The 25,729-nt window shown below is 44.1% G+C and overlaps 1 protein-coding gene across 4 annotated transcripts in view; it reads right to left on the bottom strand.

The window, feature by feature from the left end:
• The window catches only part of LOC105023742 (interleukin-1 receptor accessory protein-like 1-B), a 239,685-nt gene that overhangs the window by 114,405 nt on the left and 99,551 nt on the right, over positions 1 to 25,729 (bottom strand). For all 4 annotated transcript variants that reach the window (XM_010893169.3, XM_020042531.2, XM_010893170.3 and 1 more), the window contains exons 3-5: positions 23,655 to 23,934; positions 9,036 to 9,222; positions 6,132 to 6,285 (exon numbers count right to left, since the gene is read on the bottom strand). In XM_010893169.3, coding sequence (XP_010891471.1) covers positions 6,132 to 6,285; positions 9,036 to 9,222; positions 23,655 to 23,934 — 621 coding nt within the window. The remainder of the gene's footprint in view (positions 1 to 6,131; positions 6,286 to 9,035; positions 9,223 to 23,654; positions 23,935 to 25,729) is intronic.

Below are 25,729 nucleotides of genomic sequence, written 5' to 3'. Positions count from 1 at the left end.
CTGGCAGACGGTTAACATACCACCAGGATGGAGGAGGCGGAAGTGTGTGTGTGTGTGTGTGTGTGTGCGCGTGTGCTTGTGTGTGAGAGATCCTCATAACTTGATAAGAGAAACGTTCTTTTTGAATATCAAATCTAATGAATTGAGCATTTCAGTCTGTTGTAGTAGGGAGCGCTACATGGACAGGACTGACCTTGCGTCAACTGAAAAGGTAGTGCAGGTTACACAAAAACCGGCAAGATGCTGAAATGAAATACCCAGCAGGAGGGAATAAGAGAGGAGGGCATTTCTGCAGGAACAAACATGGTTCCTACAGCACAACAGAGGATTGAGGTTTGACAGTGCTTTTTTCCTTTTCTCGGGGGGTCCTTCTGGGCCGCGTCTCCATCCGCCAACACGTCGGCGTAAACTAATCTCCGAGATGTTTGAGGCAGCGAGTCATGGGTCCATTTCCCCTCTCTCACATGCAGTCCAGCCCCTGGAGGCTCTGCCTCGTCGGTAATGCGTTTATGAAAATGAGTGCCTACTGCACATGACAAATCACTGTAATTGATCACACGGTCATCCATCACGGGTAAGAGCCCCTCTCTTCCATCGCGGAGCAGTGCACTTGAAGCTGAGCGCTTAAGACAAGTGCCCTCCCCTCCGTTCCATCGCTCTATCCTTCCATTGCCCCGCCCGCCAGCCCAAACAGCACCCACCCGCCGTTATCCTTCTCCCTTGGCCACTATCATTTCATGTAATATCACGGGGGGGGGGTGGGTGGGGGGGGATAGCCTACCAATGCGGCCCGACGCCCGTCAAAGGGCACACACGGTTATTGGCTGTGTTGCCACGACGACGGGAGGATGAGTGACAGCGACTGGAAGTTCTGCTGAGCTGAGTGCCCTTCTGTTCGGCGAGGAGGCACAGATCTGGGCCGCCGGCACTTCTCGTCTGCTCGTTCTGATCGTTGCGATGGAACGATGCCGCTACAGCACCGACGATGCAGGTGTCTCTCTGACTGACTGTATTGAAAGTGTCCGACAATAAAGGGGAGTCATTCTGGCATTCGAGACAACCCATGGCTTGATCACCGACCAGGTATTTGTGATGTTCACAAATCAAACGTGCATAAACAAAGACTGCAGTCATCTTAACGGTCCCTGTTTGCATGGACAACCAACAGAGTCATAAAGCACAATGTTCTCCATACAAGCATGCGTACAAGGGTGTGAGTGGTAGATACACAACTGCTAACAACACATACATACCATTTGTGCACACAAAAACACACTATATATGGTTTTAAGAATAACAAACCTGTGGACAACCTGTGTCTGAGAACCATTGATTAATACTACTTTCTCATCCCTGAGCATGTGTACTAAAACAAACCAAGAGATAACAATCTCATTGTAGGGCCCCTGTTTTGCAACATATGTACTTCGTGTTTTGAAAGGCATCTGCCTGTGATAGATTGGTATGCATTGATGTGCCTGTCCACACCCACATTCATGTTTTTTGGCCAATAGCGGGCATTCTGTTTAAGCTGAATGACTTGTGTCCTTAAATGTTGCGTAAAATACTTTATGGCAGATCTTATGAGGACCTGAGACAAATGCATTCCTTTTGAAGAGATTTACCAAAATATGACCTCAGGTCAAACAGGGTGAGGGGGCATGTCCTTGCCTTTGCATATAGCGCCACCATCAGGCCAATCAGTGTAATGTTCGTTTGCAAAAGATCTAATCCAGGCACATCATTGTCGTGTCTGGCTTTTAGCGCATGTACAGGCTCATAACCACATCACACCTCAATTTCTTTGCAGGGGAAAGTAAGCAGTACATTTTTGCTAATAATCTCAAACTAATCATAATGGAAAAGTAGAGAGAAGAGAATGAATAGCACTAGAGATGTACAAACATATCAAGCATGTTCTCACAAAGGGACATCATTTCTCCTGCAGCCAAATTCTTCCATTTCCTTTCCCCCTGCGCTGCTTTAGACAGTCTAATTAGACTCAATCAATTAGAAGGGCAATTATGACTCACCCTCCTTCATATGTTAATGCATTAACTTCCCAGGGCCCAGAGAAGAGGGAAGACCTCTGTTCTGTAATGGCTGCCCATTCAGCAGAGCCTAGCCATTGGCTAAACCCCAAAGGGCGTGCTGTTGCCTATTTAGTTCCCTCCTACAGAGATCTGGCCCAGATTAGGGCACTACATGGGGGATATGGTAGCATTTAGAACCCAACCCCGACAGTACAGCCAGGGGAAAAATAAATCAGACTTCCAGACCTACAGATCTAAACATTTTTGTTCTTACTTGCTATGGCAAATCCTTGCAGAGAAATGCTACTTATTCAAGTAAAATGCGGGTGTGTGTGTGGGGTAAGCACAGATCCGTATAGCGTATGCGTGGCTCTAGGTAAGAATATCTAAATGAAATGCTGTCCCTGGTCCTGGGGAGAGGAGGAACGGACAGAGTTATGCGGTAAAATCATTTGCATTTTGAACTACGCTTTGTGCTGGTGTGCTCCTATGAGGCCTTTGAGGTATTGTCCATCCTTCTCTGCTGTAAGAGGGATGCCTTTTCACTCGTCAGTGATTGGCCAGGAATGCATTTCATAGTACTTTAATGAAATAAAAAGCGAGCCTGACCACCGCTGCCGTCGGTCCCAAGTCATTAGCATTATTGTGCGGTTTTGGTCCAACCTATCAAACAGCATCGCCTGTAAAAGAGTCATAAAGTCCAACACTTCATTTAGGAATAGTGTACATGTTTAATAGCTCCATCAATGGCGGCAGGAGATCATTAAGTTTAAAGAGGTCCCCAAGACAAACAAACGCAATCTGACCTTTCCAACTCTTCTTCTGAAATAACAGGCCTACAATTGATCCAGAGGGCAAAGACAAACTATGGGTGGGAGAAAAAAGTAGCAAACTAATAATTTACACTCAGATGAACGAGGAGTATTCCACAGAAACAGAACGCGTGTGAGAACAAATGACAAGCCTGTACTGGAGAGACATAAGAGTTATAGACCCATCGAACAATGTATTACAGCCTTAACTCGCCATTCTATCTAGGCCTTTATGATATCGCACAGTCTGACACATTCATATGAGAGGGCATTAAGCCCATGATCTCTACAGCTGACAAGTCATAACATTTGATGCAGCTGCTTGGCCTCATCAACAAGCCTCCCATCCTTTTTATCAGGTTCACCAGTAAGACAAACCACCCAGCCAAACTAAGCAGGAAGAACAGACGAAGCTGTTTAGTCATAATAATTGTAATGACATAATAATTACAGAAGATTTTTACATTTACATAAGTTACGCAACAACAACATGTAAGTTCTCTTTTCTGTACTGGATTATACAGTGTTATACAACATAACGGACTAGGTTTAGGTTTTCCCTGTAGGACGCTTGTAGGCATGTGTATGGTATAGCTGAGGGAAGCGTTGATGAGATTGCGGCTGCATATTAATCAGGCTTATCTGGTTGTTTTGCAAATACACAGGCACTAAATGAACGTCACGCAATCTCCCAGTGCCTCCAGCTCACGCCGGGGCCATGTCACAACAACATCAGAGCAACTTGGTCCCCACTGTTAGCGGAAATGACCTTGTTAATATGTAGAGCAAGTCGCGGCGAAATGGCCAGCGGGTTTGCTTGTCATTTGGTGCGCTGTTCCTCGAATCCAATGTCTCTTAATTCGATGTGTGTCTGCCACCTGGCTGCGAGTCTAAATGAACGCCCTAGCACGTCATTTCAAGGCATTGTGCTCCCTGCAGGAAAGGTCACTTCGGATAGTACGACGAATGTGTTCCTTCTCTGTTACAATGTGCCTGTACGTAGATATAGGTGGGCCCCATCCTCTGCTCTTGATACGTGGGCGGAGGCATGTAATTTTCATTCGCACAATGATGTGGGGAATGAATGCTGTGCTATTTCTAAAATATCAAAGATTTGCTTAGACAAATGACTTTACGTTTGGATATTATTATAAACCCTATTTGCGTGTGGTGACATTTTACTTTGACTGCAGTTAATAAAGCCCACAACAAAAAAGGGGCTGACATAACAAGCTGCCAGCCTGATAGATATGATGGTCCGTGATTGTCATTCTCTTCCTCTATGTTTGGCTCCAGCTAGGAAAAAGGCATTTGCTCAATCTTCAAGCTATCACGTCGCCACAAACTATTAATAGGGCGGACTGAAACCGAGAAAGTCTTCCAATTCCCTCCTGATATTATTGGGATAAAACATTTACAATTACAAAAGGGGATGTTTCCCCACTTAACATAATCATCCAACTATTACAGCCTGCTCGCGAAATGCTAAATGTGTCTCCACGCAAAGGGGAGGGAAATCGTCCCGGAGGATGAGGACTGTCTGCGGCAGCAGGGAACATGATTGATGAATGAAATTGGCCTTCCATGGAGTCTGCCTTTGTCTCTTTAGGGTATAATAAACTGTAATCAGATAGCCGTAAACTGCAAATAGTTTGCTTGACCTTCAGACCCCTCTAGACGACGGGTGTTTGTAACATTGAAATGCAGCTCATAATATATCTCACTACAGGGTTTTCTCTAGGCAAAGCAATGCGAGGAACCTGGATGGAGTAGATCTTTTGCAATCATTGTGTCATCGATTGAATGCACAGATACTATAGGTTTTCCTTCAAGGCTGTCCGTGTTTTTACTGCATCAACGTTAGCGTTAGGCAGTTGTGGTGGAGAGCAATCCCTATTTTGTCAAACCCCACCCTCTAAAGATAAGGAACTTAAAGTTCGAGCTTTAATATTTCAACAGTCTTGGTTAAGAAAAAGTGCTGAAGTTGCTCAGTGCAAATTCCACTACTTAGCAATTAAGGCAGCCAGCAGAAGTCACGACAGCTCAGAGGTATTGACTGGCCACAACCCTGACTATAGGGTTCTTAACTGTCTTCAGAAGAAAAGGAGTGTTTTTTTAGTGTTAACACAAGAAGCCATAATAGATTTACCATTATCATTTACCATTACCATTCACAATAATCCTTTGCCATTACCGTTTCAATTTACTGTTACAATGACCATTTACCACTACTAGTTACAATTATCATTTACATTTGCATTTAAATTCCCATTTGCCTTGTCATTTACCATTATATTTTACCATTATTATGAACCACTTAAGCTTACAACTACAATAGTTAAAGGTCAACACAACATTTCTAAGGAAATTCAGGTGTGCAGCCTACACCAAACAGTCAAGACTCTAGGAGGAGTGTTCTAAGTGGATATGATCACCTATCAAATGTCAAGCCAGGCAAATGGGATGTTTTGGGATGCCTTGCCACATAGGTACCTGGAAGACTGTCATCATTAATGGAACCATAAGTTATGCTCTGTACAGTATCTTATAATTTTACAAGTTGAAATGGAAACACACTTGTGTCATGCAGCAAGACAATAATCTGTAAACACTCAGCCTTCATCCGAATGGCTGATACTGAAATTAACTGAAATGTGGACCTAAAACAAGCAGTTCATTCTCTAAAACCTTCATGTTTTGTTGAGTTGAAACAGTTTTACAGGGACGAATGGCCAAAATCCTTTCAAAGCAATGTAAGAGGCTGATCAACGACTTCAGGGAGCGTTTGTTTGCAGTCATTATGCACAACCAGTTATTGAGCGTAAATGGCGATCCTGGGTGGCATTGGATATAACTTTATTCACAAAATACATCTTGTGTAATTGGCTGATTCAGCTTCCCTTCACTTAATTTTAGGTTTTGGTAGAACATATGCTAAATGTTTAACATTTGGAAAGGGAACAAATCGTTTTTTCCCCCCTTTTTCACCGCATTGTGTCTGTGTGTGTTTTTTCTAATAAAACATCCTTCAATTCAGCAACCCAGAAGATAATGTGTTTTACATATACAGGCAACTATTGTGGGGATCGTCAAAATACATGAAAAATACAACACAGCTGCATAATAGTGTCCTTATTAGATCCGCTTTTCCGCAAATAATGAATGCTGCCTTTGCTGACAGCCTAAACAACAGTAACATTCATCAGTGCCAATAAAAACGCTGTAGACATTATCACCAATGTCCCGACACTGAGCAGATGTGACCTGCAAAAGCATTTTGTCTTACCTGTGACAGATAGCTCTGTAGTTCTTCTCACAAGGAAACTCCCAAACTGTAATTCACACGTGTAATTTCCAATGTCATCTTCACGCACCTCTCGGATGGAGAGAGTATCTCTTCTCATTACAATGCTTTGTCTCCATTGCTTAGGCTTGCATTCCTTCAAGTAAAATAGAAAAAAAAAAAAAAAAAAAAAGGAATTTGAATCTAAAAACAACAACATGATGGACGACGAACACACAGACCTGTTTCATGTGACTCAGATTACATTTTCAACTTATTTCATGTAGACGTGGAATAAATGGATGTCTGAGGAAATATAATGAACAAGTCCGAACTTCAAACATCGCTTTGATCACCAATGTATTTTCGTGTTGTATTTACAGCATCTCATGAATGAGTTCATTATGTTTGGAGTAAAATTGGAGGTATAGCGAGGCCTTTGGAAATGTGAACACGTGCCACACAAACTAATTTCCGCACAGCAGGAACACTGGAACCCCATGGGTTTGTTCCACCTGCGCTCACGGGCCTTGCAGAATTCAATCAACTTGGCTTTTGGAGACAGAGCAAATAACTAAGAGGTTCTGGGGCCACAGTCATTATCCATGTTTTAATTTGATATACTAGCCAACTGAAGAAGCACTGTTCCCATCTAATGTGACACTCAAGTACTTTTGATGAATTGGCCCATGGCCTCGATCAGCTACTCTGTCAGTCTGCTGTTACAATTTGGGCTGGGGGGGGGGGGCAAACAGTCCAATCCGATAGCTACTTCTGTCTGAGGATCACCTCTGTGTTCCATGGGAGGAGGGGGAAATGAGGAGGAGTTTATTTCTTTGTTTTGAAGACTATTTCTGTCCTGTCTGCGGGCCGTGAACACCTTTTCCCATACCGTTTGAGTAGCATGACAAATAAATGACAGTTTTAACCATATTAGAACATTCACCTGACCGGCCTTAGGTGAATGGCAATGAAGAAGGCACATCGGTGTTTAGACGTCACGTACCTCTATGCAGAGTTGGAGAGTCACGGATTACAAGTAATCCGTTACATGTACAAAACAACTGTAACTGTAATCCGTTACCATACCAACAAAAATATTGTAATCGGATTACAGATACTTTTGAAAAAAACTATGATTACTTTTCGATTACTTCAATTGAAAAAGAAGAGGTGCGCGAAATAATTATCACACATATGTTCGAGTTTATTATTTAATGTTACAAAAACATTATTATTTGAACCAAAATATGAAATGCGCGCCTCAGTTGTGTGTTTGATCATCATGCATGCAAAGGTGGACGTGCACAACCAGTTTAGTGACGGAGGAAGCGCTACTTTAAATGTCTCCGGTTTTGGTTGGTTGGATGGCTGGCTGGATGAGTATATCTTGGTTAATATTAGCCGAGTCATATAAAATGTTCTTTAGTTATCTACTCAACGCATGATTCTCAGAACAATGATAGTCATTAGGCCTACCTAGTTTTATATATTTTTCAAGTTTCAAGGTTTATTTGTCAAATGCACCGAACAACCCAGCCAGGACGAGTTGCACCGAATAACTTTTACAGGAATTGTTTAATAGATTAGGCAACTATTTGTTAGATAGCAGTAACATGGGGCTGCCTTCAAGATAAAACATTATCTGGAATTTACCACGACATTTAAGTAGGAAAGGCGTGTTGGGAAGCACTCTGCCAAAGGATGATTATTTGCATTTGACGCGGCCATATGAACTCCTCCCATACAGGTAGGCCGTGTGATTCTGCTTGCTTTGCATCTCTGAAAATTGTGTTAATTGGTTATCATTGGTTGCTGACGTGATTTACTTTAAGATAATAGTGCAGGTTTATAATCACAGTTTATTTCTTTCATTTGCATTTTTTAAATCCATCACTGGTGGCCGTAATAATCGCAGGTTCCGTTTGCGTGGGTAAATCTTATTTCTATGCTGGTGCATTCACGTGCCTAGGGGGTTTCTGCAACATTTTGACAATGTTGGTTGTGGAGCAACTCATCAGACTACTTCAGATTTGGTTTATGAGCAAAATGCTAAGGATATCTTAATTTTTATATACAACAATGTCAATACCCTTTTCGAGTAATTGCCATTTATTTTTCCAACAATGTTCTGAAGCAATTAAAAACATGAATAAAACACAAATAACACAACATGCTTAAGCATCATTAGATTTTGGGTTATGTTCAGATAAAGATTAGATAAGATTCTGGAAGAGGTTTATTGGATTAATTGAATATCTGACAGACCTTAAGCTTGTAATGTAGAGATGTAGCCCAATCATATTGAAGTAAAAAGCAATGATTTAGAAACCCATTTCCAAAGGCGCTGTAGCCTATACAACCCATAAGGTAAAATGCGAATTCTGTTTTTGGGCAGCTATGTAAACTCTAACATTGATTGATCCCACAAAAGGTGTTCAGTTGGTTATAGGCTATTCCAAATTTTTTTTCAAATGCCTCTTAATATGAAAGTAATCAGATTACGTTACTGAGTTTGAGTAATCAAAAAGTTACGTCACTGATTACAAATCTGGACAGATAACCTTTAACTGTAACAGATTACATTTAAAATGTAACCTACCCAACCCTGCCTGTATGTATTAATAAAGAACATAATTAAGGTATAGAAAATAAAAAGGTCTAGAAAGAGATCTAATTATTCTAATCCATTCATTTGATAATATAGTTCTAATCATACACTGACAGGCTGTTGCATATATGATAAATACCAACACCTAAAGACAGTTTCCAAGACACAATTTAAGTCCAGGACTAAAAAACAGGCCAAGTTTTGAAAATCATCATGGAAAATCCTTCCTTACTCCATTACTAAAACAGTCAATCAGAAATTTGCTAGGTTTACTGTTGTAAATAGCTGTCACTTACCTTGTACCATACTATATCAGACTCCTTCCCAGGCTGTATATAATCCTCAATGTCCGGACAGGTGATCTCTTTACTTTTACTCAACTCCGCTTTCTCGAAGTACCTCATTTTGGAGTTGTAGCAGAGGTCTGTGTCGTTCTCCGCCACCGTCAGAGCCATGGACACTTTCATACAATATGTGGAATTCCTGCAAAATGCAAGTAAACAAACAAGTAAAAAAAAAAGTTAATCATTGTTGTATACGAGTGTCACATTCAAATCATTGCAGTATGGTGGCTGTTATTGATGAATTACAAATGATTACCTGAACTGATTCAGTTTTAAGGACTTGTTTGATTTAAGATGCTCAGATGGAGTGAGCCATCTGGCACTGTCTCCCAATTTGAAGAATAATCCATTGTTGTTGTCTAAACCATCACAAATTCATACAGAACTGCATTGTGTTTGCTCACGTATCTAAGGATGAATGTGAATGTGGTGCGGGAGAGATGAACCCGGAGATCACACGTTTGCTTTGGCAAAAGACAAAGGAAACCCAGGGAATAGAGAGGTGGAGAACGGTGAGGAAGGGGGGGCTAATGCGGAGCGGCAGTGCTGAAAGTCGACAGCACCTAAGATTGATTGAATCTTTTGTTTCGACGCCTTATGCAAATACAGCGCAAGCAAGTAGAAAATTACTTGCCAAAAGTGATGTTCTGTAACTGGTCAGACCCGATAGAATGAAGCCTATAAGCATTCAAAATTTAGAGCGGACATTCAGATTTTGGCAGCCTAAAGTGAACACCCGGTTTGATAACCCAGTCCAGTATAAAACAACGGTGCCACCCCCCGCCCCCCCATGGACACGGACACGGTTGCCCATCGGATGTGTCAATCCCAAGCATCAGGATGTCATTTCCACTCCCCGCTGAGAGACGGAAACCAGCAGCCGGGCAGTGGATGTCTACGGAGTGAGATGGAACGGGGCCGACATTCGGTCGATTTGCTCATCGACAAAACGTCTGATCCCAAAACAGTTTTCACTACCGTTCCATTAAAAATGGCATCTTGGTTTGGTTCGACAAAAACGTTGACTTGACGGTGATGAACAATTAATATGTGATACACGTTCATTAAAACCTGTTCTTAACAGGCATACCGCAGCCGGGACACCAAAACCTTTATGCCACAAAGTGTGCGAAGTGTGGATTATTTTTTATTTTTTTAAAGGCATATTATATATGTGCGGAAAGCTTAGAATCTCATTAATCTAACTGCAGTATACAATTTTACGTAGGTATTACAGCGACTAACTCCTAATCAAGTGTTTGAGTATAGTCAACATCCACACAACAGTGCACCAAGGTCGCTGGTTTTTGTAATTAGAATGGGCCGACTTCTTCTGATTTCTTATCTTAATGGTCCCAGAGATATAGCAAAGCATCTTTTGTTTGATAAAATCTGTTTTTATAATCGAAAACGATTAATGTTCTTCACAGCGAAATCCATCAACTCAGCGCAAAACTATTCATGATATTCAAAACCCTTTCTAGGTTTTAACACAGCATAATTGGCATTTCTGAAAAGAAGAGAGTCTCTAGCATTTAACCAGACATAGTTTATCCTTCTACGTGGCCTCTATGCTTCGCATGATGTCAACAAAGACATGCAGTCTGGCACCGTTTACGCATTTTTTTTGTGTTTTGTAGCATGTATTTTCCTCAAACGACAACCAATGTATTTGAAACTTGCTAGGTTGAGAGCACACAAGCCACACTTTACGGCAATTGTTGAACGATCACTTTCAGATGCACACACAGGACACACCAAGAGGGCGCACCACCCCCACAAATCTTCAACCAAACTTGACTATTGCGCAAGACGCATAGCTGCCGCTGCTCACGAAACTATACTCTGCCATTAAAGTTTAAATGGCTACTCCTAAGTGGAAAAGAAACATCAGAGACCAATTTGGACTAGATTTTTAGAAGAAATCATGGACTGTGATTCAAACAACTTGGTGAGTACAATAAGATAGATTACCCAAGACATAGAGTATATTAGCATTAGCATATTAGGCCATGTTAGGCTATGTGATATAGTTTCTGAGTGTCTTACTTAAAATTGGGTCACGTCATTATAGTAGATTTCAGTTCATAATGTCCTTATATGTAACCAATTGTCTATGTGATTTGGCTATGCCATTTTGTGGCTGTTTCTTATGGCCTATTCATTCCCATATTTCTACCCGAATACCCAACAGTGATTCAGGAGGTCCCTCTGGCTCTTGACCCCCACCCCACTGTGACGCCATCCTATTCTACTCTTTTTCTTTCTACTCCTACCAAGTGTTTGCCTACTATCTATGTGTGTAAGGAGGCATAGATACCACTTATGATCTAACATCATATGTGGTGATCTAACATATGATGCAAACACCAATTATGATGTTAGATCACATATGATGCAAACACCACATATGTTAGATCATTGGATCCGCCTGCGCCTCCTGTTAGTACCTTTATGAAGGGAAGGTAATTTTCCATCATGTATAACATTCCTGGGAGTGTGTAACCCTTATTTTAATCACCTTTGCACTGTTGTTTGTTCTGTGTATGTATGAACTTGAAAATTGTGTCCAATTTGGCACAAAGTGGTCAATCTGGAAAGGACACTTTGGCCTTGCTTTAAAAATGACTAAGTAGATCACTGAATTTTATATCAAATGGCCATGAAACTTTACTCAGATCCTGCTGACTTCTACTGAATCAAGTGGAAAGTTCCTCCAGGTTAATAATCCATGTTTGGCCTTCCCCACTGCAATTCAAACAGGAATTTTGTTTTTTACAAAAAAACACATGTTTTTGGTTTGTTTTATTTTGGTTAGAGTTATACTTTCCTGCATTGTTTTATAATTCCTACAAACTTTCAAATGGAACCAAAAATATGTTTCTACTATATTCAGGTCATGAGCTACAAGCATTTAGATTTGGGTACACCATTTTAGGCGGGAAATTGGCAAGGAGCTCCGGTTTGATCGCTATACAGCCCTTCCACAGCCATATAATTATATCATTTTAGTAGGGTCTTCATTTATGTTTAAGTAAACAAGTTGGCCTTTGACTTAAGACAAGTGATTTTTAGGTAAAGATCCGTGAATCATTGGAATTAATGGGATGTGGTATCGAGTGAGCAGGGAATCCCATACAATGTTCAAGAGACAAACCACCTGAATATGATCAATGAGCTTAATGGGTGTGACCTTTGGTCCACGTTAATGCAGACACAGTACAGCTAACAAGACTGCCACCAATCACAACTACCTTCAGTAGCTGTGTGACCTGGTTCTTCAAGAGGGAGAACACTGCATCAATCAGCTCTCTGTGGCAAATCCTTTCGGTCTACAGATTTCGACAAATGACAACGTTTAGGAAAACCTTATTGGGTAACATCAGAGGCGAAAGCTGGTTACACAGATCTGAGGCAGAACCAACAAACAATTATGAAAAAAAAGTAAAGTCCTTCTATAATTGCTGAAGCATTAGCACAGCCTTGCAGATTAGCAAGCGGCAAATAAAGGGACGCTCCACCCATCGTCAAACAGTGTGGACCGGTCACTGCAGGTTGTCCAATTAAGCGGGCCCATTTTATGAAGCCGAGGATGCAAATGCGACATGATGTGGAGATAATCCCAGACAACTTATACCAGATGGACACCTGTGCAAATGAGATCCCCCGGGTCCTCTCCCCCCTCTGTTAAATATTCTGGGCAGTGCTGATAAACTCTCCCAGTGGGAGGGAAAGAGTATGGTGTCAGCCTGCTGTTGAGTGATCGATGGCCCAGGCCAAAACTTTGTCCTACGATGTCTTTCCGGCACTTCGCATCAGTCACACAGCTTTTTGAGCAAGGGAGCCGGGAGGGTGGAGATGGGCACCACATTGAATTAAACCCGCACCACCTCTTGAGACAACAAGGCCCGGACAAACACACCGGCCAGTCCACTATAAACGCATTAGCCAGTGTTCATAACAAGACGTGGGCCGTTGAGGAAGTGCATAGGCCGCTGTATTATGTCTCCTAACAAACTCAGGTGGGTATGCATTGGAATATAGAGTTATAACAAGGTAATGCTAATGACAGCTTGTCATTGCGAGCTAACGAGAGGCTGCTGTGCAATGTCAGGGCAATGCAGTTCACATTTGAGCGGAGAAAGTCTTTGCTGACAGTTTGCACACAGAGAGCCAGAGGGCAAATGGTGGATTTGTTTCCATCACAGGAAGAGCTGCTGCAATATAAGACAGGGAAAGAGAAACGGATAGGAGGTCAACAATGAAGTGAACACCTCGCCACGACAGAAACAATGTTGCCTTAAAATGAACAATCTAGAAATAGAGTAGCAGACCAGCACACACATCCCTCTTTTTTGTTTCTTTTTTTTGTTTTTTTTACAAATGCCGGTTTTTATTTCGGGTATGACGTGTACTATTTTGCTGTTGTTTAAAAGTGAATACGCTATTTTTACATTTAAACAGAGATTTACAAGCCCTATTAGCGTTAAATATCTGGCTCAGATGTTTCACCTTGCCAGCCCTGGGACTGGATCTACAATTCTTCTGTTACTGGTCATATGCTGTAAACACTAGGCTATCTGCAACCTAATTATGACTGGGGCATGATCATCATTTCAGAAGCTTGATAAATGTTTAATCCCAGATTGTTCCAGATGAAATTAGATACTCGGCTTGAAATAAGATATCCAAGATGGCCCAACTTGCCAAAATCATTACATCAAGTCATTAATTCTTCTTTTCCCTCTGTGGTTTCACAAGAAAGATGGGACATATTCCCCGTAACTTAATATCTGATACCTGGGATATTATAGTTAAAGAGCAGTAGAATTAATGTTGAATAATTCTCAGCCGATCGCAAGATACCTTTGGGATTAATTAATGATGGATATCTTAATTAAAATATCTGCAAGTTCTACTTTAATAGAGCAGGATATTAAACACTTGTTGATTCTCATTATAGCTATAAAGAACTGTGATTTTTATTATAATTCATTAACGTGTACAATAAATCCCTGTCACTTGATGAAAAGATAACTTGGACAACTGTCCAACTCTGTTCAATCCTAAACAAACCCGCTGATATTTGCATAAATAGATGGACACTCAGCAAGACGTCACATGGACATCTCCCTTACGCTTGTGAGCCCAGTGCCATGGACGTCGGCCCATCCCCTTTGGGCACATTGGGTTCGGCTGTAAGATATGCCAGCCCAGCCGGACAACGGAAAACCAGCCAGCCGGCACCTGCCCCGTCCCATGGGGGGAAGTTGAATGATTCGCCCCTTCACGACGACCTGCGCCCCGCGGCCAGCTACGCCAGGGCTACAGATTACCCTAAATCAGAATTTTATGGCCGGCGCTTTATTTATGACCCACGTGAAGGTCAGGGCGGCGCGGTTTGCCGCGGTGGGAGGTGGCGAGGGGCATTTGGGAGGACTGAGGACCTACCTGTGGCTGGCTCCATAACTCATCTGTCAGCACGCGAGGCCAGGTGATTAACTACCCACTCCCCAAACCTGACCGCGGGCCAACAGGCCCCCACTTAGCCTCCATCTCCAGCGACAGGAGAGCGAGCCGACACTGTTTACCCACGCGCCCGCTTGAGGATAGTCTGAGTCCCATGCAGCATCACGGAGGGAAACGGATGGATGAAAGGACGCGCGGTCAGACGTCACGGTTGATGACACTCCGGTCCGTTGGAGCTGTTCGAGAAGCTTCAGTTGGATAAACTTCTCTGCGACACACCTCGCCCACACAGGCTAGATTCAACAATACAGCAAAGTTACTAAATTCATGGCACCAGCGCTCTGCTGGATTCCACAGGATTTGTTCAAAAACATGACCGGCGGTCAGGAAATTGAGTTGATAACTGTCTGTAGATTACTTTTTAAATGTCTAAACTAATAGAATGGAGTGAAGCAGTAAAGCAATTGCAGCATGCTATGTTTTCGTGGCGTAGATAGCTGAAATTCACAACAACAATTTTTTTATTTCGACAGCAATATATTTGTGTGGCTACCAGTCACTCCTTGTCACACCAAGCGCGTAAGCCGGCCCCCAGTGGAATAGTGGCGCAAAGAGTTATGGGATAGTAGAATGCCTCTAGGTCACGACCTTGTGTTTAACGTAGCATGTAGACCGAGGATACAGGATAAGATGGAAGGATGTCCGAATATGAACTCTCAGCTGCTTCTTATGCATGATGTGACTGGATACACAAGCAAATCAACAATGTTCTTTATTCATCATGCCTTCCTGTCTGCACACATCTTCGTTTTCGTTTGTCTCTACAGGTATGGTAAAGAAGACCAATCTTATCTATGGTCATTTTCGTTTGTCTTCACAGGTATGGTAGAGAAGAGCAATCTAATCCATTTGACTGAGAGGATTTCACAATGCCTTGGCTGTGGGATCTCAAGCCGTGCTATTCATTATAACCAGCACTATTCTGTCTTGGTCAGTAATTGTGTTAGTTCACAATCGCTTAGTGAACGGTGCCTTTAGGGAAATAATTTCATTCCAACCCTGCATTTTCCAACCAGATTCCACAACTAGTATGAAACAAACTGGCTCCATTTCATTTTCCTGTGACCTCATTTATTTGTCCTCCCAAAGCCTTGGGGCAAAATGTATGGCCACTAAGAAATACAATGCATATAAAAAAAAAACAACAACACTGAGGCGACCGTTCAGTTGGCACAAATTCAGAGTAGAACAGTAATTTCCCTATTTAAAGTTCTTTAAAGTTCAAAGTTCCAGAGCACTTTTGATCATTCCCTTTTCACCGCTCACGGCTAGCTCGTCCCTTGAGTGACAGCTGCAGTATTGCTGGTGTGTCGCTACAAGCGATGGAGGGATGGAAGGATACGCAGACAGCGTCGGGGGGGGCGGTATGGTCGGAGGAGTGACAAGGGAGGCATGTGTCAATTGGTTTCTGCTGTGGAAGGAACTGCATTCTGACATTTTGTCTGCCAGATAAGAACCCCATCAGATATGAAGAGAGAAGGTCAGTGTCTCTGCTATCAGATACTGCTGGCCCGAGTCTTGTTTGAGGCCTTTCTCAGCAAGCTCACACTTGGATTGGGCTACTTACAGTGCAATTTGTGAATACATTGGGCTTGGGCATAATTCAGATCAGGGCATGAAATAAACAAAAATGTTCAGACGGAGCCCAGAGAGAAATATCTGACAGAATCATGCAATAGCTGCCTGCGGTATATGACCAATATATCACAGCTACAAGCTGTCCTCGCAAGGTAATTCATTGCTATTTTGAACTACATTTCGGGTATAAGGTCTGATATACCGCAGCCTACTGCCAATCCACATTCAGGATCCAAACCACCCTGTTAACAACACCAGATACTCTATAGAGATAATGTCCATCACACACAAACACCGCGTGTGGCCTGCGACCGGTGAGACACCAGGGAAAATTAACACCGAAGAAATTAGACAAATGTGACCTTTCGGAGAATCGTCCCCGGCTCGTCCTGGGGGACGCGGCGGTGGCTGGTGGCAACGTGGCATGTTACAGAACCCCGGCCGGCGCCGCCGACTATCTCCCCAGCAAAGTCCCGGCCTACCATTTCCTGCTGCATTCAGCCTCTGGGTTTTCAGGCTTAATCAAAAGGAATTGAAGCAAGAGCATGGGACAAATCTCCAATCAGTAAAACCATGAAGGGTATCTAATAGATTGGCGCAGACCCTAACACATGCATCCGTTGGATTAAATCCTATTCCAATTACATCAAGAAGGAGTCCCCATTGACGGCCTTTATACTAACCATGTACCATGTAGGGAATAGGCACTTATTTGGGACGGGTCCAGAGACAGGCCTTAGGAAACCTGACAAAAAGCACATAAGGCTGGTTAGACTATTAAGATCTACTTGTTTAATAGCTCATCATCACTGTATCATTACTGGGTAGAGACCAAGTTTAAACTGAGGATTCCTTTTTTACTCAAATGTTGACATCAAATTGTTTCTCGGGACGTCTCCATGTATAAACGAAAAAGCAATCAACGACCATTGTTCACTTTTTTTAACTGGAGTTACGATAGTCAGACGAATACTCTGAATAAGAGGTCATGTACATTTTTCCAAAGGATGACTTAACATGCTTCAGAAATGTCTGGGAAGGAAAACATCAAGGAAGATCATCAGGCAATCGTCAGTGATGCTCTTCTCACCCGGTCTGATTTAATGCCTGGAACTGTAATGCACAGTCACCTAAGGGGTTCTCAGGGGAACCAGAAGAGATGGGTGTGTTACTGAAAGTTGTCTCTTCATATATATATATATATAGCCTAACCTGTTAAAATGACACATGGATAAGAAGAAAACCAAACCCATTCTGTTTATTACACCAACACACGCCTAATCCCAGTTCTATGACCCAGCGGTGCTCTGACCAGATTATCTAATAAACAAAGGCTCACAATTTCAATATTATCCTGATCACACTGTTTAGGAACTTTGAAAAGATCCCCATGCATTTCTGACTGTGGAAACTAGTTGACCTCGTAGACAAACCTACACACCTTGACTGTTACAAAAAAACTAGAGTTCACCGTTTCCTTGAGATAAAATAAATGCCTCTAATTTGCCTAACAACGTACTTCATCATTTGGTTTTAATGGACCATGTATTCGCTGATGAGTTTAAACAGTGGGAAGATTCCATAATTGATAGCGAATGAATTTATAACAAAATTCCCCACATCACTCTCTCGGCAGGGCCGTGACAGGGAGTGCCCCTCATCTAGTAAGAGCTTGTGTGTGCGGGGGTGTGTGCGTGTGTGTGTGCGTGCGCACGCACGCAATTGCTCAAGAAAAAGAAAGGTATTTCTCACCAAACGGCAGACAAAGGAGGCTACCAGTTTGTGCTAAAAAGGATTTCCACAAATAGGACATGCAGTGTCTCCCCCCGCTCGGTCACTCACCCCCCCCAGCCAACCACACATCTGCCCCTAACTAACAGCACACATCTGCCCCTAACTAACAGCACACATCTGCCCCTAACTAACAGCACACATCTGCCCCTAACTAACAGCACACATCTGCCCCTAACTAACAGCACACATCTGCCCCTAACTAACAGCACACATCTGCCCCTAACTAACAGCACACATCTGCCCCTAACTAACAGCACACATCTGCCCCTAACTAACAGCACACATCTGCCCCTAACTAACAGCACACATCTGCCCCTAACTAACAGCACACATCTGCCCCTAACTAACAGCACACATCTGCCCCTAACTAACAGCACACATCCAGCTAGCTGCCAGGCGCACCTTAGAGGAGCACGGGTCGGAATACATCATACACTTCACTTCCCATCCAGTCGTATCTCCTTAGTCTCGGCCTCTGATTGGCTGTGACAGCGGGGCTGGATCAATGGGACAGAGCTTGACTGGTGGCTGACTGACAGAGTGTCCCTGGATGTCCCATTTGACTGTCCGCCTCTCTGAGAAATCACCAGCCGGGTCCTCCTGTGGAATACTAATCCAGGAACCGCCGGGCTCCGGGGCTCAGCCACCCTCCCTCCCTGCCCTCCTCTCCCTCCAGCACTTCCCCAAACTCCCCTCCCTCGCCGCGTCGGTCCCTCATCCTGTCTTTCCCCCGCTGCCGGATCTGGTGACAGCTAAGGCATTGAGGTACATGCCTCGACGCCATTAATAACACAAGGGGAATGCGTTTGAACAGCCACCTGCTGTGGAATACACCCCCCCCCCCCCCCCCCCACCAACCCGGGCCTCTGTCACGTCTCTTGGCTGGCTGACGCCATCAACCCTGGTCCTTGTTTCGGCGCTGTGGATATCTTCTGTGGATTGTTCCGGAGAAACCGTTAACGGCGAGCCTGCGGCAGGCATCGCCACAGGGCTCAGCGATGTTTGTCTCCGCCGCGTGCGCGCAGGCTGTCTCGTCATACGTACGTTGCATGCTCTGCCCAGAACTGTCGCTGGTGGGGGGGTGGGGGCATATAAAACCAATGAAAACAAAGGTGACCTACATATGACTCTGAGCATCGCACTACTCACTTTTCTGACTCCCTGTCATATGGGTGTATTCTACTCCCCTGTCATATGGCTGTATTCTACTCCTGTCATATGGCTATATTCTACTCCCCTGTCATATGACTGTATTCTACTCCCCTGTCATATGGCTGTATTCTACTCCCCTGTCATATGACTGTATTCTACTCCCCTGTCATATGGCTGTATTCTACTCCCCTGTCATTTGGCTGTATTCTACTCCCCTGTCATATGGCTGTATTCTACTCCCCCATCATATGGCTGCATTCTACTCCCCTGTCATATGGCTGTATTCTACTCCCCCATCATATGACTGTATTCTACTCCCCCATCATTTGACTGTATTCTACTCCTGTCATATGGTTGTATTCTTGTCCCCTGTCATTTGGCTGTATTCTACTCTCCCATCATATGGTTGTATTCTACTCCTGTCATATGGCTGTATTTTACTCCCCTGTCATATGGCTGTATTCTACTCCCCTGTCATATGGTTGTATTCTACTCCCCTGTCATATGGCTGTATTCTACTCCCCTGTCATATGGCTGTATTTTACTCCCCTGTCATATGGCTGTATTCTACTCCCCTGCCATATGGTTGTATTCTACTCCCCCATAATATGGCTGTAATCTACTCCCCCATCATATGGCTGTATTCTACACCCCTGTCTTGTGGTTGTATTCTACTCCTGTTATATGGCTGCATTCTACTCCCCCATCATATGGCTGTATTCTACACCCCCGTCATATGGCTGTATTTTACTCCTGTCATATGGCTGTATTCTACACCCCTGTCTTGTGGTTGTATTCTACTCCACCGTCATATGACTGCATTCTACTCCCCCGTCATATGGCTGTATTTTACTCCTGTCATATGGCTGTATTCTACACCCCTGTCTTGTGGTTTTATTCTACTCCTGTCATATGGCTGTATTCTACTCCTGTCATATGGCTGTATTCTACTCCCCTGTCTTGTGGCTATATTCAACTCCTCTGTCATTAAGCTGTATTAAGGCTGATTCAACCCACAGATGAGAGACTCATTATGTTTCTGTCAGCAGTGGGCTCTCCCTGGGGAGAAGGGTCCAGCACACGTAGCCTGACGTGTCTTCTGTTGCTGTCAACACTGGTGACCTCTGAGTTCTGTTCGGGCAGCTGAGCAGATGCATTGCGGACCGGAGATCAGGACAACACACAGAACAAAGCACACGAAGCAACACGTGCATGCGCCCAAGCCACACGCACACACACACAGATCCCAAGCATTATTTCAATTCAAAATCTTCCCTATTCCATCACTAACCCCCAAACCTAACCATAACCCTAAACTTAACTTAACGCTAACTGTAGCCCTCAAAAACCGAACATGAACCCTGGAAAAACCTAACCCTTGCTACAGCCCCAACTCACAACTTTACCCCTAAGCCCTAGGTTTTGGATGTAGATAAAAGAACGAGGAAGATAACCTTGTCAGTTCAATGGAAGGCTATAGGGGATCACTCCGGGGCTCAAACAAAATGCTCATACCTTATTAACTATGCTCTATAGCAAAGTACAAGGTCATTCTGTGTCAACTGGAACACATACAGCGTCTCTAACGATCAAAGATACAGCACCGAAACTAATAGATGAAGAAGAAGAAAGGAGAAAAAAAAGAGAAACGCAGCTAAAGAGAAGAAACCCAGATAGCAACACGGATTGAGGTGCGATAGGAATATTCCCAAATTAAGACACACATTCTGCTGGTGTGGCCTACAAAACGAATAATGATTCATTCCATACCCTCCTCAAAGACCCAGATCTTAATCCCTTCTCTCCACAACATCAACCCTACTCCTTTTGTCTTTCCCATTGTGCCAACTGCCTTATCCGAATTCAATATTTGAACGTATGCCAGGGACTTAGTACGCGGGAAAATGCAAAGCTGCGACATAAGGAGCCGGGATTCTGCGCTGGTGATGCGACGTTTGGGCCAGAACAGAGGGTATGACGTATGACTCATACCTCCATAAATACAGTGCACACTATTTTTGGAGATCTGTTCATTCAATTTCCATAGTTTACCAAGGTTGTCAACACGACAACAATACCTAACAGTTACAGCAGCGGGGAACTTGACGAGAGCGGACGGAGGGTGGGTCGCGTTAAAGCGGGCAATATTGTGTCTTAGATCGCTGTCATTCGGGGACGATGGTACTGCGCATTGAATAGACGAATAAGCATTTAGGCACGAGTTAAAGAAGAATTCTCTGAGGATGAAAGGTTTAAAAAATATGCCTGGGCCAAATTGCAGGGTTATTCTATGTATAGCAGTTCTATACATTCATTTCTATTGAAGTGGTAAACCTCAGCCGGAGAAAATGCATCCAGGATTATATAGTCCCCTGCAGACAAAGGATTTTACGCTCTCCCTCTCGCTGTCTCTCTCTCTCTCGCTTTGCCTCTCTGTCTAGCTTTCACTGTTGCGTGTGACTCTGCGTCTCACTCACTCACTCCTTGTCTCTCAATACTTTCTCTCTCTCTCTCAATCGTACAATAAGTTGCCCTGGCTCTCCCGTCGCTGCAGAGCAATGCCATGTAACCAGGAAGTGAACGTCTACTGGCTCGAAAAAAGGTTTGTTACAGTCGCAAACATTCCTTTGCAGTTCCGGACACATATTGCCTTATTTAAAAAACGATTCAAAAAGATAACAGAACTGTATTTATCTACTAACATTGGCAACAATCGACGTCAATACGCGTTTGAGAAAAGCGGTGGTGCACTGAACTGTTCACTTGGTATGGAATTTTAACTAAATGACTGCCAGCTAGAGGACATGGAAGGAAAGCAGACCTCTCGCCACGGGGAGCGCCACATGGTCACATCTTAAAGAGGCGGGCGTGTGACGTGTGACAGCAGAGGCCTTGCACGCGGGGAATGGTGCGCGCGCGCTCGCCCGGTCCATACGGTCAACTGTTCAATTCAAGCACGTAGCTGGATTAAACCGATCGCATCCAGAAGTGCCCGCCAGGACATTAGCGGAGGGTTCACAGGTAGAGGGTGGCGGAAACAAAACAAACAATGGGATTATTATTTTCCTTACGGTAGAGTAAGTGTTGACCCTAATTGCTGTAAACGGTTGTGACTAGCTGCAAATCAACACACTCACCCAAATCAAATCTCCTGGCTCTAGTATTTCGGCCTGATTACACAATAACCCTGCGCTGAATGACTGGGCCCCCCCCCCCCATCCCCTCCAGCGGCAAGCTACACAGTCTAACGTGGCGCTGAATCGAGTCGAGAATCACGATAGTTGGGAGATTGGAATGGCTCCCGCTCGTGTGTTCACTCTCTGAGCCACGCTCGTTGTCTAGCTAGAGGATTGAATGTGCTATGATGCTTTTGAACGCCGGGCCAAATTCTCTCAGCTGAACTGAGGCTGAAAAGGAGAGAGGTCACACTGGCTGCGCTAGTAAGCGCACGCACGTGGGTGTGTTTTTGGGTATGTGTTGTGTCTTCAGGTACCCCGTCAGCCACCCCCATCTGCAGTCCCTGGGAAGCAGAGCGGAACCAGGAGTTTTTATTTCATCAGATTTGATAGACAAGCTTGACCTTTTTAAAAAGAGACAGCTCAATCAAAACAGAAACAATGTGATATTTCACAAGCTTCGACAGTCTTCACAAATCTATAGGTAAATCATAAAGCAGTTTTACAGCGTTTCTGAAAAGCGGAGGATGGCGCTTCCTGAAAGATTAAGTTAAACCGAGCGACATTCCCGAGCTGGGTATGCAGATTGCTATAGACTTCAAGGCACCGGCTCTGGCCCCCACTCACCTGGGAACAACCTTTACTTTTAATGAATGCCACTCCTCTCCCAATACGAACCAGGAACCCGGAAACGTCACAACGATATGGACAACATAAGGCTGTCAGACAGGTGAGTTCATTCATCACAGAGGAGGAGGTGGACACGGCCTGCTGGAATCTATTTCATTTGACCTTTCTCGCCGCGCGTCTCCTTTTCTCCCCTGATCTATGCCGTGAATTACTGCCCGTCCCCCTCGCTCGCTCGCTCCTCTCCAGACTCCGTACGCGGTGCGTTGAAGACCGGGATTTGCGAACCCACGAGTTATGGGTCCGCCAATGGCACTTAATATCTTATTGCCCCCTCCCCCAGGGAGAGAAAAAAAAAGTAACATGTTAAGTGAGGAAGGGCCAGGCCTCTAACGGTGTTGACCCAAGTCCAGCGCTCCTCTGGCTAAGGTTTACAGAATTAATTAGAAATCTGCAGGGGAGGACTTTAAAGCCCAGTGATTTATATGTGCACTGTAGGTCGCAGAAACTCCTCTCCGTCATTTTTTTAACTACATCTGCCATGTAAACGACTGGGGGGGCGGATGGACACCGGGATTGGCCCTGAACACCGGCCGTACTGAGAGGGAGACGGACGATTCTCACTGGGCGCTTAGGGACAATGGAATAAGCTCTGACCTTTCTTCATTGGCCCTAAACAGCCCCGGGTTGAGTGGGACGCAACGTATCAACTCACCTCAGTACGCAGGAGTAGTGGCCGACGTCATGGAGCTCGGTGGGCCTGAACCAAATGGCGTCCTCCTCCTTACTCATTCGGATTCCGTCGAAGGAGATGGGCTCCTCAAAGTCCCCATGTCCCGTACTTTTGTACCACATAAGGCTTAGTCCTACACTCTGAGAGTGGGTGTAGTTGGCTCTGATATATCCATAGAATAAAGCACATTTAATCCGCACCGGTTCCCCCAGAAGCACTTTGTATTTCAAGTAGTCCACCGACCAATCCGTGCAGTCGTCCGCTGTGGAGAAAAAAAAGAGAGGGAAAAGTCGATTAACAGGGCTGTCGCAAGACTGTCGCGAGATTGTTATAATGAGCATTACATTTCTCAGCACATAAAACACAAAGGAGTTTAAATATGCTCTTCGTTCAAATGTTTTTTGGTGCTGGGAATAGGGGACTCAAATCCATTGCAGGCATTAGTAAGATCTGTGTAAATTGCCAGCGTTGCTTTCATGAACTAACAATTGCCCTCGCAAGTGTTAACATTAGCATTTTTACCACAGAGGGGCTGCTAAAACCCGTCAAAACCCATTAATCCTCAGGTAAACTATTTCAACTGCACAGGTACGCTAGCAAAAGGCCGAACAAACAACCGACCAAACACTTTGGATAAAACGGATGGGTGGAGCGGTAGCTGTAGTTGAGTGTCCACCCAACCGTTCCAGAGCACCAGCTGTGACCCAGTACGAGCCGCGGCAGCGCAAGACAAGGGGAGGGCACAGTCAGCCGTAGTCACACTACCACAAGCACCCAGAATGAGAACAAGGAGCCTGGAGCACGCAACTGTTGACCCAGGGGCAGACAGGGCTGTAGTTTCACGGATGGCTTCATCCCCAGAATGTGGGCACATTGTGCTCAGAGAAGGTACTAGAAAGTAGCGCTGCTTTATCAAAGTGGCATGAAGCTTATCTACCATACTTCCTGCATTTTATTCTGAAGTCATATTACTTCCTCAAAGTGTAATTCCAACCTCTCTCCAGACAGACATACGCAGTTATTTCAGTCTGTGTTAAAGACTCCATCTCATATATTTAACCTAATGGTACTGACCCAGTTATCTGAGCCATCCGTTTTCATCGTAATGGATGCTCATTCACATTACAGGGTGACAGGAAATTAGAGGACACCTCTGAGTTTACTGACTGGCCTTCAAGACCTGTTCAAACAGCACAAAATGTCAATGTCCAGGAGGTAAAGGAGCTAAAACTAGCTCAAAAATATGTTAATGTACAGATACTGTAGTGGCCAGCCAAAAAGCAATGGTAGGACAAAAACAACCTCATATTTTACCTACCCAATCACAGTCAATTTGAGTTTTATTATAAACTGCATGAATTAGATTTTTTTTTATATTGCAGGTGGCTAACATTACAGTTGATTTGTAATTTTGTTTTAGTAGACCCCAACAGAAGCCCTCTACTACACAGACCTGCTACTTGGCTGGGGAACAACCCCCCGAGACATCAGCAGTGTGGCTGTATATTACTGACTCGGCTGTTCGGAGGTTAAATATAGGTCTAATATAGGTTCACAGGGAATTCCCTGGCCTTATGGCCATTTTCCATTCCACACATAAGCTTATCAAGTGCTATCAAATGAGACCATGATGGGACACCTGCACTGAATATCTAAAACACGTGGTTTGCATGCCTTCAGGGCAGTGGGAATGAACTACTACACGACTGGATGGGATCCTCCCTGAGATCCTCCCTCTCTTTTTACTTCTTTTCTTAAGAGTATCCGGGTGAAAGGACAGAAGAAAAAACGACCTGGTCAGCATCTGGGCTGAGTGAAACTTTCATCGCTCACTCCCCGCATATTCTTCCATCCGCATGCCATTTTTCAATCACGGTCTCTCTCCTACATCCCTCATTAAAACAGCTGGCAACCGCAGCTGTCGAGCAGTCAACAGGCTCCGCTAATTGTGTCTCCATGAATGTTTTATTTACAAAAGAAACAACTCAGCAGCTAATTAACAGCGTGTTGTGCGCGCTTGCGCGCGTGTGCTTGCGTGTGTGTGTGTGTGTGTGTGG

Source organism: Esox lucius, chromosome 22 (genome assembly GCF_011004845.1).
Source record: "Esox lucius isolate fEsoLuc1 chromosome 22, fEsoLuc1.pri, whole genome shotgun sequence".
Lineage (NCBI taxonomy): Eukaryota > Metazoa > Chordata > Actinopteri > Esociformes > Esocidae > Esox > Esox lucius.
The sequence above is the reverse complement of the archived record's forward strand: the minus strand, read 5'-3'. Positions and strand labels throughout refer to the sequence as shown.